This window comes from Salvelinus alpinus, unplaced genomic scaffold (assembly GCF_045679555.1).
Source record: "Salvelinus alpinus unplaced genomic scaffold, SLU_Salpinus.1 scaffold_40, whole genome shotgun sequence".
Taxonomy (NCBI): domain Eukaryota; kingdom Metazoa; phylum Chordata; class Actinopteri; order Salmoniformes; family Salmonidae; genus Salvelinus; species Salvelinus alpinus.
This window is the reverse complement of record NW_027255981.1, coordinates 2,148,102-2,165,290: the sequence shown is the minus strand read 5'-3', so window position 1 is coordinate 2,165,290 and position 17,189 is coordinate 2,148,102. Positions and strand designations below refer to the sequence as shown.

General features: G+C 42.0%; 2 protein-coding genes across 3 annotated transcripts in view; one reads left to right on the top strand and one right to left on the bottom strand.

Annotated features, from left to right (window-relative positions):
• The first annotated feature begins 8,577 nt into the window (after positions 1–8,577).
• On the top strand, positions 8,578–10,272 carry LOC139566968 (C-reactive protein-like). Its single transcript, XM_071388354.1, has 2 exons — positions 8,578–8,635; positions 8,855–10,272. Exons 1-2 carry the CDS (start codon positions 8,578–8,580, stop codon positions 9,475–9,477), a joined length of 681 nt encoding a protein of 226 aa, XP_071244455.1. The 3' UTR covers positions 9,478–10,272.
• A 756-nt stretch (positions 10,273–11,028) lies between these two features.
• The window catches only part of LOC139566959 (egl nine homolog 1-like), a 46,354-nt gene continuing 40,193 nt past the window's right edge, over positions 11,029–17,189 (bottom strand). For both annotated transcript variants that reach the window (XM_071388347.1, XM_071388348.1), the window contains exon 5: positions 11,029–13,343. In XM_071388347.1, coding sequence (XP_071244448.1) covers positions 13,323–13,343 — 21 coding nt within the window. In that variant the 3' untranslated portion in view covers positions 11,029–13,322. The remainder of the gene's footprint in view (positions 13,344–17,189) is intronic.

Genomic DNA, 17,189 nt, shown 5'->3' with positions numbered 1-17,189 from the left:
GAACTCTACAAAACCCCCTAGACAATACACACACCCTAGACTAGACAAAAAACACACAAATATCCCCCATGTCACACCCTGACCCAACTAAAATAATAAAGAAAACAAAGATAACTAAGGCCAGGGCGTGACACTGGTAAGTCGTGTGTTTAAAGTTTTGGGGAAGCTATTTTTCACCATAAAAAAAAATCACCTTTAAAACATCATCGCGTTTGCAGACAAATGTAAGCCTAATATTCCTAATGTTATGAGTCGATTGGATAGTGATAATTTAGGCTATTAATAAGAGCGTAATGACAGGTTTATAGGCTATATCAAAGACGTTTCCTTTGCACAGGAAAAATATGGCCTTTGAAAAACATTTAATGCAATTCTGCTACACTTTAAATGACTGGAAAATTAGCACAATCTTTTTAATAAGATGGTAGCCTAGGCCTACTCTTCTGACACTGACAACAGATAAAATAAAAATGGCCTTATCTTGAATACAGCCATGTAATCTAGGCCTATGAAAAAGGGTTCCTGGCTAAAAGGAATCCAGCTTTTATCAAATTGTTAAAGGTATTTAATTATCTTAATCTGCTACGAAATATCAAATATGACGTTAATTTTACAAAAGCTGGATCCTTTTAGCCATGACCATGAAAAGGGGAGACGCAAATTGTACAATACGACGTCCGGATACTCCAGTGGTTTTCATTTATTCATATTCATATTGGGTTATCAATCATTTGTTGAGAACTGTATTCATAAGTTGGGGGGAAATGTATGGACATTACAGCATAGGACAAAGGCCTCAATGGCATAGGACAACCTGCTGTGTTGACTATTTGTTGTTCAATCCCAAAAATAGATTTGATCTTAGATTATATGACACGAAAACATCTGAATAAATGAAACACAACCAAACAATCAGTGGTGGAAAAAGTACTCAAAAGTCATGCTTGAGTAAAAGTAAAGATACCTTAATAGAAAATGAGGCTGGCTCCCCTGTGTCCACCCAGGCCCATCCATATCTACGCTTCTGATGCAAACAGTGAATGATGACAATTGCGCATCACAAATAGCCTACAAATCTACACTTCAGACTAAACTTTTTCAATACCTGGTTTGCACACTCATTGTTGCCTTAGTTAGCATTTACTGGTAGATATCATAAGTTGAAAAGTCTTTCCTACCCTACCAGCTACCGATGTCGTTCTTCTGTGAGCTGCTCCATGCCAAAACCAGTTGAGAGTTGCACAATCTTGCTGCCTGCAGATGATATTCCGCTGAAACTCGGTGTGTGTATGGTGCGCATATTAATATATTTCACGTGCTTTGCGGTTGTGTAAGGTATTTTGTGCATGATTTCTCTATACTACATAATTGATGTTGTATACCTTCACTACACTACTTTGATACACATCAGTAGGGATTAAGAAGTGAGTATACGGTTTATACCGGGGTATACCCTCCACTATACCACTGGCCTTGTGTTTAACATAAAGTCCACTCTCCTACATGAGTGCGCTGGTATTACGGTGGCTGTCCTTTCAGAATCACAAACCTGTCACACACTGACGGTCAACAGGTTTGCCATTGTGCAAACATGTCTATACTAGATAAAGGCTGTGAAGATATTGTTTCAAGAAAGGAGTGTATATATTTGGCCTGGCGAAGCGGTTTTATGCACTGACTGAATGGAAGTTGATCATTATGAGTTTTTTAATCCGCTTGACTCTGCTGGTCTCTGGAAGAAATTACGAGTCCTCACTGTCCAAGACTGAGTACAAATGTATCCGAGACAAGACCGAGACACTCAATATGTGGTCTCGAGTGCTTCAACACTGCCAGAAGAAGTGCTATTCTAACATCAGGAGTCCTTTTCATTTGTTTATGTACTGCTGTAGGTTCACCAGCTGGCCTCCTATCGAGGCACCTCGACTGGATTCCCACTGTGAAGATGAGCAATGCTGCCGCAACACCAGTTAACACTTCTACTACGTTGTCCTTTTCCAGATATGAAAGGAAACATCTCTCAATTATACGAGATGGTTGTTATTGTCACGCCCTGGCCTTAGTTATCTTTGTTTTCTGTATTATTTTAGTTAGGTCAGGGTGTGACAGGGGGGATGTTTGTGTGTATTTGTCTCGTCTTGGGTGGTTGTATTGTATAGGGGGTTTTGTAGAGTTTATGGGGTTGTGTTCAGTGTAGGTGTCTAGGTATGTCTATGGTTGCCTGAGTGGTTCTCAATCAGAGACAGCTGTCTTTCATTGTCTCTGATTGGGAGCCATATTTAAGGCAGCCATAGGCATTAGGCTGTTGTGGGTAATTGTCTATGTCTAAAGGTTAGTAGCTTGTGTGTGCACTTTCGTTTGATAGCTTCACGGTCGTTTGTTGTTTTGTTAGTTTGTAAAGTGTTTTGTTTCGTGTTCATCTTCTTCGTGGTCCACTCATTCACCAGAAGACGATCGTGACAGTTATAGGCTGTTCTTTGGTCAATCTGAACGATTCTGTTGTGCCATTTGAGTAAAGCACCTTGCCATCATGACAAAGTGCCCCTTTAAACAGTATGAACATATACAATGTCATTTAAAACGTGTAACAGACTATTGTTTATGATATTGTAAACATACTGTACTTTGATAATAGGGTGAAATGAAAAGTATTTTGTAGTCTCTGCTTTGCCTATCCCCATTGAATAAAATGTATATCTTAAAACCTAACTATGTTCTTTCTTTACAATTTAAACACATGTAATCTTAGGCAAACCATCTTTATTATCTTAGTCGCACCTCTTTTTAATAAAATAAATAAATAATGTCACCTTTATTTAACCAGGTAGGCTAGTTGAGAACAAGTTCTCATTTACAACTGCGACTTGGCCAAGATAAAGCAAAGCTGTGCGAAACAAACAACAACACAGAGTTACACATGGAATAAACAAACATACAGTCAATAATACAACAGAGAAAGTCTATATACAGTGTGCGCAAATGAGGTAAGATAAGGGAGGTAGGCAATAAATAGGTCATAGTGGCGAAGTAATTACAATATAGCAATTAAACACTGGAGTGATAGATGTGCAGAAGATGAATGTGCAACTAGAGATACTGGGGTGCAAAGGAGCAAAATAAATCAATAAATAACAGTATGGGGATGAGGTAGTTGGATGGGCTATGTACAGGTGCAGTGATCTGTGAGGGAGATATGAGTCTCCAGCTTCAGTGTGTGCCACTCAGACCTTCTTGGAGAAAAGTATCTGGCATTGAACTTGGTAGTAGTTGTGTGCATGTTTTAAGATAAGGATCCTATCTCCTGCTTTCAGACCTAGATTACAAGGGTTGGATTTTTACCAAAACATGTAATGTCAGCACAAGGCATGTACAAAATCTAGTATAATGATTCGCCTCATATACATTGTCTACTGGAATCGTTTTTAAATAACAATATGTAAGCAGTGTGGGAGTTAAGCTATTCTCTGCTTCAGATTCACAATGTAAAGGGGTGCATTGCAAATGCCCATAATGCTTAAAGGCGCTCCATGGTCTGCATTGGCCGTGCAGCATTTACGGTTGATACGTCCTCTGCAGAAGTCAGGACATTCATAGTTCTTGCTTTTCGCAGAGCAGCGCAGCACTGTTGTGAAGGAAGTGAGTTTTTGTTTATACAGGACCTCCCGCCCCCACGTACCATCAATGAATCATGTCAGTGCGGAACCCTCCGCATTGTTACAAAATTTGAGAGGCACAAGGCGAAGCGGTACGTAGCTCAATTTGGCCTCTGGGTGCCTCCGGAGGCTCCGAAATTGCGTCACATCATCTACACCGCGCCTCAAGCATAAATTGTCTCTAATGCCATCATACTGTAGGCCGGTGGTTCGCAACTCCGGTCGTCGAGTACCCCAAAAATACAGTTTCATCTTAGCCACAGACAAACACACCTGATTCAACTTCTCAACTAATCTTCAGGCCCTCAATTAGTTGAATCAAGTATGCTTGTCTGGGGCTACAACAAAAGTGTGCTGTTGGGGGTACTGGAGGACTGGAGTTGGGAACCACCGCTGTAGGCCTATGGCTGCATTGGCGTTGCATGCTATTATCAGCTGCAAAAAGGGTTCACATGACTGATATCCTGAAAAAATAGTGACAATCAAATTAAACTAATTGGAGACCTTATGACTGAACAAAAAGGTCATGTTCATTTGAGAATATAACACAGAAACACAGACAAATTAGAGACAGGTTCCCTTCCCCTCTTTATTGCAGGATTGTGATCTGTGATTAATCAACCTCAACACTAGTTAATCTTGAAAAATTGTTAAGTTAACAATTTAAACAAGTTTAAACACTTAATTTCAAAGAATCAACACTTTCATATAATTTCAAAGTGTACAAGTAAGCTAACTCAAATGCAAAGGTTAGACATTTTAGTAAAAAGTAGGCTATTATTACTAAAAAGTCTGACAGAAAGAACATCCTGATAAACTGGCAATGTTGAAAAATCATATGAACTTAGATTCTCAGATGACTTTATTTTCTTATCTAGACCAATATCAAAAACAAGGAAATGGGGAATGTATTACGTCTGGCATTCATAAGAGCACACAGTGTAAAAAAAAAAAAAAAAATGTTACATTGGTGTGATGAACCTGTGTGCTTGCTTAGCAGCTTAGCTTCCGCCCTCTCTGCATACAACCCAAGGTGTACAACAACTCGAACCAGGGCCCCATTGCCGGCCATAGCCTTTTGGGGGCCCTAAGCCAGATTTTAAATTTTATTTAAAAAATTCTATAATTTTTGCAGTTTTAAAACACATTTCATACAATTCTCCTCATTTTGCCATGGGACAGAGAGACAATTTAGCGGTTTTAAAGCTTATTACCTGCAATTCTACAAAATTTGCAATTGGTTGGAGGGAAGTTTTTGCAGTGCTTCATGCAATTGTAAAGCTCACACAATATCAAGAAATAGCAAGCATTTTTGAAGCCGTCTGTTTCAGATACGGTTTTTACCTTTTTTTTTCTCTCTTTAATTTATGCTTTGGTCACAGGTACAAGTCAACAACAGTATTTGGATATGTGTGAACAGAATATGAGCTTCTAAATATGACATTTTACAGTGTCCAATTAAACTTAAACTTTGCTTTAAGTCTGTTAAAGTGGCACCATAGAGTGGGCATAAAGTTAAAATCTGTGTCAGAAGCTGTCCACCGTCTGGCCTGGGAACAATTTTTTAAAGGCCCAGTGCAGTCAAAAACCTGATTTCCCTGTGTTTTAAACACTGAGGTTGGAATAATACTGTGAAATTGTGAAAATTATGATAATGCCCTTTTAGTGTAAGAGCTGTTTAAAAAGACAGCCTGATATTTCTGCCTGTTTTGGCGGGGTGGAGTTTTGGCCTGCCTGGTGACATCACCAGGTAGTGAAAGAGAAACACATTTCTCTGCCAATAACAGTTCGTTTTCAGTTTTCCCCTCCCCCCTCAGACCACTCCCAGAAAGTCCTAGCAAAATTCTTGCTTGAGAAATTGCTCTTTGCTAAGAAGCTATTTTTGATCATTTTTATTGAAAGCAATCACAGTAAGGTACTTTTTTATTGAATCCAAAACATACAATATACTTGCAGTGCTCAGCAACTACACCACACCAGTCATCCAACAGACTCCCATCCAGAGCGACACACAGAAGTATCCAGGGTCAATGCCCTGCTCAAGGGCATGTCGACAGATCTCCCACGAGGCCAAACACGGGGACCCGAACCCTCCAAGATCCCCCCACAGTTCCCCAATAGCTGCCCCTCAACCATCCGAGACCCCTTCCACAGTCCCTGCCCCCAAGAAAAAAAGAATATACACTGCTCAAAAAAATAAAGGGAACACTTAAACAACACAATGTAACTCCAAGTCAGTCAAACTGTCCACTTAGGAAGCAACACTGATTGACAATAAATTTCACATGCTGTTGTGCAAATGGAATAGACAACAGGTGGAAATTATAGGCAATTAGCAAGACACCCCCAATAAAGGAGTGGTTCTGCAGGTGGTGACCACAGACCAATTCTCAGTTCCTATGCTTCCTGGCTGATGTTTTGGTCACTTTTGAATGCTGGCGGTGCTTTCACTCTAGTGGTAGCATGAGATGGAGTCTACAACCCACACAAGTAGCTCAGGTAGTGCAGCTCATCCAGGATGGCACATCAATGCGAGCTGTGGCAAGAAGGTTTGCTGTGTCTGTCAGCGTAGTGTCCAGAGCATGGAGGCGCTACCAGGAGACAGGCCAGTACATCAGGAGACGTGGAGGAGGCCGTAGGAGGGCAACAACCCAGCAGCAGGACCGCTACCTCCGCCTTTGTGCAAGGAGGAGCACTGCCAGAGCCCTGCAAAATGACCTCCAGCAGGCCACAAATGTGCATGTGTCTGCTCAAACAGTCAGAAACAGACTCCATGAGGGTGGTATGAGGGCCCGACGTCCACAGGTGGGAGTTGTGCTTACAGCCCAACACCGTGCAGGACGTTTGGCATTTGCCAGAGAACACCAAGATTGGCAAATTCGCCACTGGCGCCCTGTGCTCTTCACAGATGAAAGCAGGTTCACACGCACATGTGACAGACGTGACAGAGTCTGGAGACGCCGTGGAGAACGTTCTGCTGCCTGCAACATCCTCCAGCATGACGGTTTGGCGGTGGGTCAGTCATGGTGTGGGGTGGCATTTCTTTGGGGGGCCGCACAGCCCTCCATATGCTCGCCAGAGGTAGCCTGACTGCCATTAGGTACCGAGATGAGATCCTCAGACCCCTTGTGAGACCATATGCTGGTGCGGTTGGCCCTGGGTTCCTCCTAATGCAAGACAATGCCAGACCTCATGTGGCTGGAGTGTGTCAGCAGTTCCTGCAAGAGGAAGGCATTGATGCTATGGACTGGCCCGCCCGTTCCCCAGAACTGAATCCAATTGAGCACATCTGGGACATCATGTCTCGCTCCATCCACCAACGCCACGTTGCACCACAGACTGTCCAGGAGTTGGCGGATGCTTTAGTCCAGGTCTGGGAGGAGATCCCTCAGGAGACCATCCACCACCTCATCAGGAGCATGCCCTGGCGTTGTAGGGAGGTCATACAGGCACGTGGAGGCCACACACATTACTGAGCCTCATTTTGACTTGTTTTAAGGACATTACATCAAAGTTGGATCAGCCTGTAGTGTGGTTTTCCACTTTAATTTTGAGTGTGACTCCAAATCCAGACCTCCATGGGTTGATAAATTTGATTTCCATTGATAATTTTTGTGTGATTTTGTTGTCAGCACATTCAACTATGTAAAGAAAAAAGTATTTAATAAGAATATTTCATTCATTCAGATCTAGGATGTGTTATTTTAGTGTTCCCTTTATTTTTTTGAGCAGTGTATATATTTTACAAAAAGCCCTAAGAACCCCCCACCAACAACCAAGACAATTGACTAAAAGGACATCAAGGACAACTACAATCATAACAGCAAGGCCAATTGTATATGTTTGAGTGCACGTCTGGCACTATTTACGTCCTCAGTGTCATTCAACTTTATTTTTTATACTTTTATCTTTGACCATCATTCTATCTCTCGCCCAGCAACTCCACTCCCACTTGTCTCCAATTCCACATCCCAACCCTCAGCTTCCCTCAGCCCATCCCACCTATCTCTGCTGGCCACCCTCTTCGGATTTCTATGCTTTCATCTATGCTGTGATGTTTAACGTACAATTTCAATCTATCTAATCGGATAGAATCCACAGATTGCAAGTTGAAAATAAATACTTTTACTAAGAGTATTAGTATATTAGTAATTGACTGACCCTGTCTCTCCAGATCTCCTAACAGTACTATTTCTAGGGTCAATTTTACATCAATGTTATGCAATTTCAGCCATTCCTGAACCTGAGACCAGAAACAGGCTACCTGAGGGCAATATCAAAATAAATGGTCTATTGATTCTGTATCCTCACAACAAAATCTGCAGAGCTTTGATTTTATGCCCCAAATATTCAAAATTTTGTTGGTGGCATAAATTCTATATAATAATTTTAGCTGACAAACACAAAGTCTTGAATCTTGTGTCGTTTTATATATGAACTCATACACCCTGTACCATGGAATCGGTACAAAAATATTTTCCGAACTGTATGGCACAGTTGTCAACATCAGAAATTCAATAGAGTTTGAGCAAGGTCCAATACAGCTGTTTTTATCTGGGTAACAATTAAGTACCTTACTATGATGTTTTCTCAATAATACCATTACCTAATAACTGTGCCGACTAATACACCTGTTGATCTAGAAATTGGTTTGACCTAGAAAGTCTGATGGCAGAACATAAAACATCATGATAAACTGGCAATGTTGATCAATCATATGAATTTAGATTCTCAGATGACTCTATTTTCTAATCTAGACCAATATCAAAAACAAGGAAGTGGGGAATGTGTTATGTCTGGCTTGCATTCATAAGTGCATACAGGTAGTTCCTCCCATTTTCAGTCCGTTTTCTATACTATAAATAGGAATATCCTTTGAGGATGTGTCCATAACATTAGTGCTTACTCCAAGTGAAACTACAAAATGGAGCTGCAGACATGGCTTCTGATGGTCTTTACGTGCTGCTATGCTGTGCCACAAGGTAAGACGGAAATCTTGGAGATGGCCCAAAATAACTTTTATGAATTGTTGAATAATTACATGTGTTTCAGTAGTACTTACTTACTATACTAATAGGATTGCAAAATTCCCTGTCATTTTCCTAAGTTCTGGAAATTTTCAAACACTACATTTTGAAAGTTACAGGGAATATTTCCTCCCTTTGCAACTCTAATAATGAATATTATTCTAATTGTAACAGACATGTCAGGGAAGGAAATCATTTTCCCAGGAGAGTCAAACACCGCCTATGTCAAGATAACCCCTGACATGAACAAAATCTTTTTTGCTGTGACTGTCTGCGTTCGATTTTTCACTGACTACCAGACGAAGGAGCTGACCATTTTCTCATTGGCCACGCCTTCTCATGCTGATGGTTTTGTCATCTTCAGGGGAGATGGGGGAAATTACAGGGTGTACATTCAGGACCAAGGTATCTATTTCTGGGGATTGCCAGACAAAATGAACGAGTGGAACTCTGTTTGTGGGACGTGGGATGCCAGTACAGGATTGACTCAACTGTGGGTGAATGGGAAGCCAAGTGCGAGGAAAGCTCTCCAAGCCGGCGGCTCCATCTCTGGTACACCGAGTATTATTTTAGGTCAGGACCAAGATGCATACGTTGGTGGGTTTGATGTGTATGATTCCTTTTACGGACATGAGACCGATGTCCACATGTGGGACAGAGTGCTCTCTCCATGTGAGATCCAAAGCTACATGAAGGGGGAGGTGTTATCTCCAGGGAATGTGGTAAACTGGAACGCACTAAAATACACAAGGCATGACTATGTGGTTGTTGAGACGATGCAGAACCTGATCTGTTAAAAATTTGACCGCAAAAATCACAAACAGATCATTTCAAACTATGCTTACATTTGTATACGATCATGTGTCTATATTATGCGTGGGAATAGTTTGGAACAGATTTCCAAAATTAAAATCACTTGGAGCTGATTTCCTGGTGTTTTTACAGTCTTTTATGTCCCAAAATTAAAACAAGAAAAAAAGTTTTGGGGCGGAATAAAACCACCCACGGGCCAAATTTGGCCTACGTGCCGCCAGCTGGGGAACCCTGCTGTAGGGGTTTGTATCAATTATGTATTAAAACACTAGATTGTTGATTATAAAATTTGATATGTATTGGCCATTGAGAGACTTTGAAGCCACTGTCCGCCATATTGGTACTTCTCAGAAGGAGCAGTCCTCCATAGGAATGAATGGAATGCTACATTATTTCAATTTAATGTTTCAAGGGCAAAATTACATATCTTTAAGTATTTATTTGTTGTAGAGTGAACAGTAACATTCGTATTCTCAAAAAATTCTACTTTAAGGAAAAACTATTTGTGTTTTGTTTGTTCATATAATACAATTTAAAAGTATGCATTAAGGTGTCTGTTATATAATATGCTTGACAAAGTGTTGGAGGGGTACAAAAATGGTGACAGTGACTTCAAAATAGCGCCACCTGTCAGTCATCTAGTGTTAAGATGCACCATTGGTTTGTATGTGTGCTAGAGCAGATGGACGTTATGGCTCGCTGCGTGGAGGCCATGTCAAGCAGTGTTCGGAATAAAGAAACAAAAAGGATATAGCCGTGCCTGTCCACTTATAATTGTTGATATCACAATGCCAAATTTACTTTCTCATTTTAATAAAATCTCAAAAATAAATACAATGAAAATGTACAACCACGTCTTTATTAATTGTTTGTGTTTCCACGACAGCCTAATGTTTGACACCGCAGTAAAGCAGACAGAAGGCTTTTTACTGTATCACCTTTCCTCCAGAAAGGGCAGGTGTAGAAGAGAGCATGTTGATGGGCATGGACAGAGAGTCATAGGATTTATCATGACCACTGTGGTCTGCACACACCTGACCAGGGGGACCATGCTGTATAGAACGGTCTACCCCTCCAATACCTCCTAAAGCCCCACTGAAGCAGAGTTGGATGGAGTTTGTGGTCAACACCCTGGGAGTGGCAGGGTGGATGATGTCCATACTGGCAATTATTATGTTTCCCCATTACAGTTCTGCTTATAGCCAAATCCTTTCAGAGCAAGCCAAATAATTTCATGTTTTGAAAAGTTATCCTAGATCAGGATTCATTGTTTGAATGTAAGTTAAATTAAACTGTTGAAAAAATGTTATTGTGGACAGGTATTAGGAGCTGTGCTTGTTAGCTACCACTTCAAAAAACAATACTAGTTGCAACTTCTTCCTTCAAAAAAATGTTATTGTGGACAGGTATTAGGAGTTGCGCTTGTGAGCTACCACTTCAAAAAACAATACTAGTTGCAACTTATTCCTTCAAAATGTTATTGTGGACAGGTATTAGGAGCTGCGCTTGTGAGCTACTACTTCAAAAAACAATACTAGTTGCAACTTATTCCTTCAAGTATTTTATTGAGGCGAGCATGACAAACTGGGATATACACGAGCTCGTGACCAATCATCACCAGCATCCTTGGGCCAAGTGCACTGAATACCTCAAGTGGAATTTGTTCAAAGACAAGGTGACGGTCATTGGCGGAACATTTCTCATCCTGGCCGGTACCGTTCATCTGATCTTTGTCTTCTTGGTTGCTCTTGATGTGAACTCGAAAGCCAACAACTACCATTTCATGAATCATCTTGGTGTTTTTTTCTGAATGCAATAGCTGCCCTGCTCCTGATAGTAGAGACCATACTCCTGGTTAGAGCAGAACAAGCCAGACTCTGCTATTCACTCAACCTCTCTCTAACAGCTCTGTGCAGCGACTGTCATTTGTCGTTACGTAAACAGTGTTGGCAGAGCCGTCATCAACATTTATTTGGGGAGTTTCCTCCATATTCCTTGCACCCATTTTATTCCTTCATACATTTGTAAACACCAAAAGAGTAGGGACTAGAAAAAGGTCCTTGGCTTTCCTGTGGATGTAATGTGAGACATGGCCTGGGAAGAGAAGCTCCTGACGAGACTCTGCAATGAAGGGATATATTCAGACATGGGTGAAAAAAAGTATATTTCAGCTGTGCTTGATTGAGCTTGCCCTTTACAATGGAACCAATTGAAACGTCTGTAATTACATACTGGAATTTATATTTTAAAGTTGATGCAAACAACACATACATACATTGTTCTCTAAATGTTGTCTTATTTACTTGTCAACTGATTTATTGATAAATGAATAGATCAATGTCAAATAAATACAGTTTGAACAAAATCACATGCAAGGATTCTTTGGTATGTTTTAGGGTGGATGGAGAAATGGAAAACCTAATCAGTTACCCAACCCCACTGAATCAGAGATGTGCGGGGGGCTGCCTTAATCGACGTCAACGGCGCAGTTGTTGTTGGGTGTTATTGCCTTGCTCAAGGGCAGAAAGACAAATTTTTCCACCCCAGCTCTGGGATTCAAACCAGCGAGCGTTCAGATACTAGCCCAACACTCTTAACCGCTAGGATACCTGCCGCATTCAGTTAGGTCTGTCAATTCTCCTATTGATAAACTCATTGGTCAGATGTGACCACATGATGGCGATGGTGTATAGTCAGAGAGAATAGTCATGACGGTATTATTACAGTCTCTCTCACTCACTTTCAACCTCGGCTCAGTGGTTAGAGAAGGAATCGCACACATTGCATACGTGCAGATACACACACACGCTGTAATGATGAGACCATACAGCAGTAGACTCAAACTGCACTAACAAACCCCAACTTTTTACAAAAAATTCAACAGTTTTTGGTTTTTAAGACAAAGGTGATATGAACGTCAGCAACAACAGTTTTGCAACGGAAAACGAGCATGTCAGTTTCAGTCCATTTTCTTCTGTTTGGTGCCTAATGAACAAGACCCAGTTACCAAGCAATGAGTGCCAGGACACAAAACAGCACCGCAGTCAATATAATATACCTGCAATGTGAAAATCACTACCGCAGTTTGCAAAAAATGTGAAAACTTCTATCTTATTCGAGTCAGTGCAGCTCAAGCTATTAATAGCCTTTTCACTCAACTAAGCCAAACCGGCCCAATACTAGTTGTACTGGTCTGGCGTGGTTACTCATCATCCTCATTTACTAGAATCGTGATGCAAAGGATCATGTGAAAAGAACGTATCCAAATTAGCGCAGTATGGTTTGAGTCAGCCCTATAGTGCGCCGCAACCTCCTGTCTAGGAACATCACGCACAGTCTTTTGTACCTTTTTTTTTTTTTAGAACAGTGAGAGATCCATCCGATGGAGACCATGACAACCCGTCTGACATATGGGTACACTTCTTTCATCACCCCAAAATTCACAACAATATTTGTTTGGCATTCGGTTCACTTAATACATATTATTTTTCTCCATAGCTCATTTTTACACCGGCATTCTTCACATAATAAAGCCCAAAAATCAAAGCAACAAGCAAAAACAGAAACTTGGGAAATAATGATGATTCCTTGCAGTGCAATGACATCACATTCAGGGTCTGTGTGTGTCAACTTTGAATATTAAAGTTTAAAGAAAGCGGACTAATCCAAGATGGTTTCTTTCGTCTCTCCTCTTCATCCCACCATCCTTTTTCCTTCCCTCTATCCCGCCATCCATCCCTCTTTCCCCATCTGTCCACAGCAGCAGCAGGTGATGGCAGGACGCTTCTCTCATATTAGCTCAGATCCGACGGCTTGTTCAATTCTACGTTTACTCCCTTTTCTCCTGCACCTTTAGGACGGAATAGAGAAGGAGGGTCAGCGGGAGAGTTATATTTTATTCAACCAGTTAAGAACAAATTCTTATTTCTAATGACTTCATATAAATGATTCTTTCTTCAAATCAAATTGTATTAGTCACATACAGTGAAATGCTGACTTACAAGCCCCAAACCAACAATGCAGTTTAAAAAATATGAATAAGAAAGAACAAGTAAATAAAGAGCAGCAGTAAAATAACAATAGCGAGACTATATACAGGGGGTACAGAGTCAATGTGCAGGGTAATATGTACAGGTTCAGTGCCTTGCAAAAGTATTCATCCCCCTTGGTGTTTTTCCTATTTTGTTGCATTACAACCTGTAATTTAAATACATTTGCATTTCATGTATTGGACATACACAAAATAGTCCAAATTGGTGAAGTGAAATGAAAAGAAAACAGGAAAGTGGTGCATGCATATTGATTCACCTCCTTTGCTATGAAGCCCCTAAATAAGATCTGGTTGTAACGGTTCTCGTGGGCTGAAGGAAGAGTGGACCAAGGTGCAGCGTTTAAAGTGTTCATGATTTAATCCAAAAAACCAAATCGAACAAAAACAACAAACAGGAGAACGAAAGCGAAACAGTTCTGTCTGGTGCAGACACAAAACAGAAAACAACTACCCACAAAACACAGGTGGTAAAAGGCTACCTAAGTATGGTCCTCAATCAGAGACAACGATAGACAGCCTTCAGACGTCACATAATTAGTTAAATAAAGTCCACCTGTGTACAATCTAAGTGTAACATGATCTCAGTATATATACAGTCGTGGCCAAAAATGTTGAATGACACAAATATTAATTTTCGAATAACAGACTGGAAGCTTCAAAAGGAGGATGGTGCTTGGAATCATTGTTCTTCCTCTGTCAACCATGGTTACCTGCAAGGAAACACGTGCCGTCATCATTGCTTTGCACAAAAAGGGCTTCACAGATATTGCTGCCAGTAAGATTGCATCTAAATCAACCATTTATCGGATCATCAAGAACTTCAAGGAGAGCGGTTCAAATGTTGTGAAGAAGGCTTCAGTGCGCTCAAGAAAGTCCAGCAAGCGCCAAGACCGTCTCCTAAAGTTGATCCAGCTGCGGGATCGGGGCACCACCAGTACAGAGCTTGCTCAGGAATGGCAGCAGGCAGGTGTGAGTGCATCTGCACGCACAGTGAGGCAAATAATTTTGGAGGATGGCCTGGTGTCAAGAAGGGCAGCAAAGAAGCCACTTCTCTCCAGGAAAAACATCAGGGACAGACTGATATTCTGCAAAAGGTACAGGGATTGGACTGCTGAGGACTGGGGTAAAGTCATTTTCTCTGATGAATTTCCTTTCCGATTGTTTGGGGCATCCGGAAAAAAGCTTGTCTAGAGAAGACAAGGTGAGCGCTACCATCAGTCCTGTGTCATGCCAACAGTAAAGCATCCTGAGACCATTCATGTGTGGGGTTGCTTCTCAGCCAAGGGAGTGGGCTCACTCACAATTTTCCCTAAGAACACAGCCATGAATAAAGAATGGTACCAACACATCCTCCGAGAGCAACTTCTCCCAACCATCCAGAAACAGTTTGGTGACGAACAATGCATTTTCCAGCATGATGGAGCACCTTGCCATAAGGCAAAAGTGATAACTAAGTGGCTCGGGGAACAAAACATCGATATTTTGGGTCCATGGCCAGGAAACTCCCCAGAACTTAAATCCCAGTGAGAACTTGTTGTCAAGCCTCAAGAGGTGTGTGGACAAACAAAAACCCACAAATCTGACAAACTCCAAGCATTGATTATGCAAGAATGGGCTGCCATCAGGATGCGGCCCAGAAGTTAATTGAGAGCATGACAGGACAGATTGCAGAGGTCTTGAAAAAGAAGGGTCAACAGTGCAAATATTGACTCTTTGCATCAACTTCATGTAATTGTCAATAAAAGCCTTTGACACTTATGAAATGCTTGTAATTATACTTCAGTATTCCATAGTAACATCTGACAAAAATATCTAAAGACACTGAGGCAGCAGACTTTGTGAAAATTTATATTTGTGTCATTTTCAAAACTTTTGGCCACGACTGTACACCTGTTCTGAAAGGCCCCAGAGGTTTGCAACACCATTAAGCAAGGGGCACCACCAAGCAAACGGCACCATGAAGACCAAGGAGCTCTCCAAACAGGTCAGGGACAAAGTTGTGGAGAAGTACAGATCAGGGTTGGGTTAAAAAAAATTGAACATCCCATGGAGCACCATTAAATCCATTATAAAAAAATGGAAAGAATATGGCACCACAACAAACCTGCCAAGAGAGGGCTGCCCACCAAAACTCACGGACCAGGCAAGGAGGGCATTAAAACTTCTTTGGGACAGGGGGCAGTGGATAAAAAGGTGCCCAGAGTAAACTGCCTGCTACTCAGTCCTAAAAGCTAGAATATGCATGGGACTGAGCATGCACCCCTGAGGGGCCCCTGTGTTGAGGATCAGCGTGGTGATCACCCTATAGGGAGGAAGTCAGAGACCTGTCCACGCTGATACTCAACACAGGGGCCCCTCAGGGGTGCGTGCTCAGTCTCCTCCTGTACTCCCTGTTCACACATGACTGCACAGCCAAGCACGACTCCAACACCATCATTAAGTTTGCTGATAACACAATAGTGGTAGGCCTGATCACCGACAACGACGAGACACCCTATAGGGAGGAAGTCAGAGACCTGTCCGTGTGGTGCCAGGACAACAACCTCTCCCTCAACGTGATCAAGACAAAGGAGATGATGGAGGACTGAGCATGCCCCCGTTCTCATCGACGGAGCTGTAGTGTAGCAGGTTGAGAGCTTCAAGTTGGGGGCAGCCCGTCAGGAAGTCCAGGATCCAGTTGCAGATGGAGGTGTTTAGTCCAGGGTCCTTAGATTATTGATGAGCTTTGAGGGCACTATGGTGTTGAACGCTGAGCTGTAGTCGATGAATAGCATTCTCACATAGGTGTTCCTTTTGTTCGGGTGGGAAAGGGCAATGTGGAGTACAATAAAGATTGCATCATCTGTGGATCTGTTAGGGTGGTATGCAAATTGGAGTGGGTCTAGGGTTTCTGGGATAATGGTGTTGATGTGAGCCATGACCAGCATTTCAAAGCACTTCATGGCTACAGATGTGAGTGTTACGGGTCGGTAGTCATTTAGGCAGGTTACCTTAGTGTTCTTGGGAACAGTAACTATGGTGGTCTGCTTAAAACAGGTTGGTATTACAGACTCGGACAGGGAGAGGTTGAAAATGTCAGTGAAGACACTTGCTAGTTGGTGAGCGCATGCTCGCAGTACACGTCCTGGTAATCCATCGGGCCTTGTGAATGTTGACCTGTTTAAAGGTCTTACTCACATCGGCTGCGGAGAGCGAGATCACACAGTCGTCCGGAACAGCTGATTCTCTCATGCATGTTTCAGTGTTATTTGCCTCGATGCGAGCATAGAAATAGTTTAGCTCGTCTGGTAGGCTCGTGTCACTGGGCAGCTCTCGGCTGTGCTTCCTTTTGTAGCCTGTAATGGTTTGCAAGCCCTGCCACATTCGACGAGCATCAGAGCTGGTGTAGTACGATTCGATCTTAGTTCTGTATTGATGCTTTGCCTGTTTGATGGTTCGTCGGAGGGCATAGCGGAATTTCTTATAAGCTTCCGGATTAGAGTCCCGCTCCTTGAAAGCGGCAGCTCTAGCCTTTAGCTCAGTGCGGATGTTGCCTGTACTCCATGGCTTCGGGTTGGGGTATGTTGGGGTGGTTGGGGAATGTACAGACACTGTGGGGACGATGTCATCGATGCACTTATTAATGAAGCCAATGACTGATGTGGT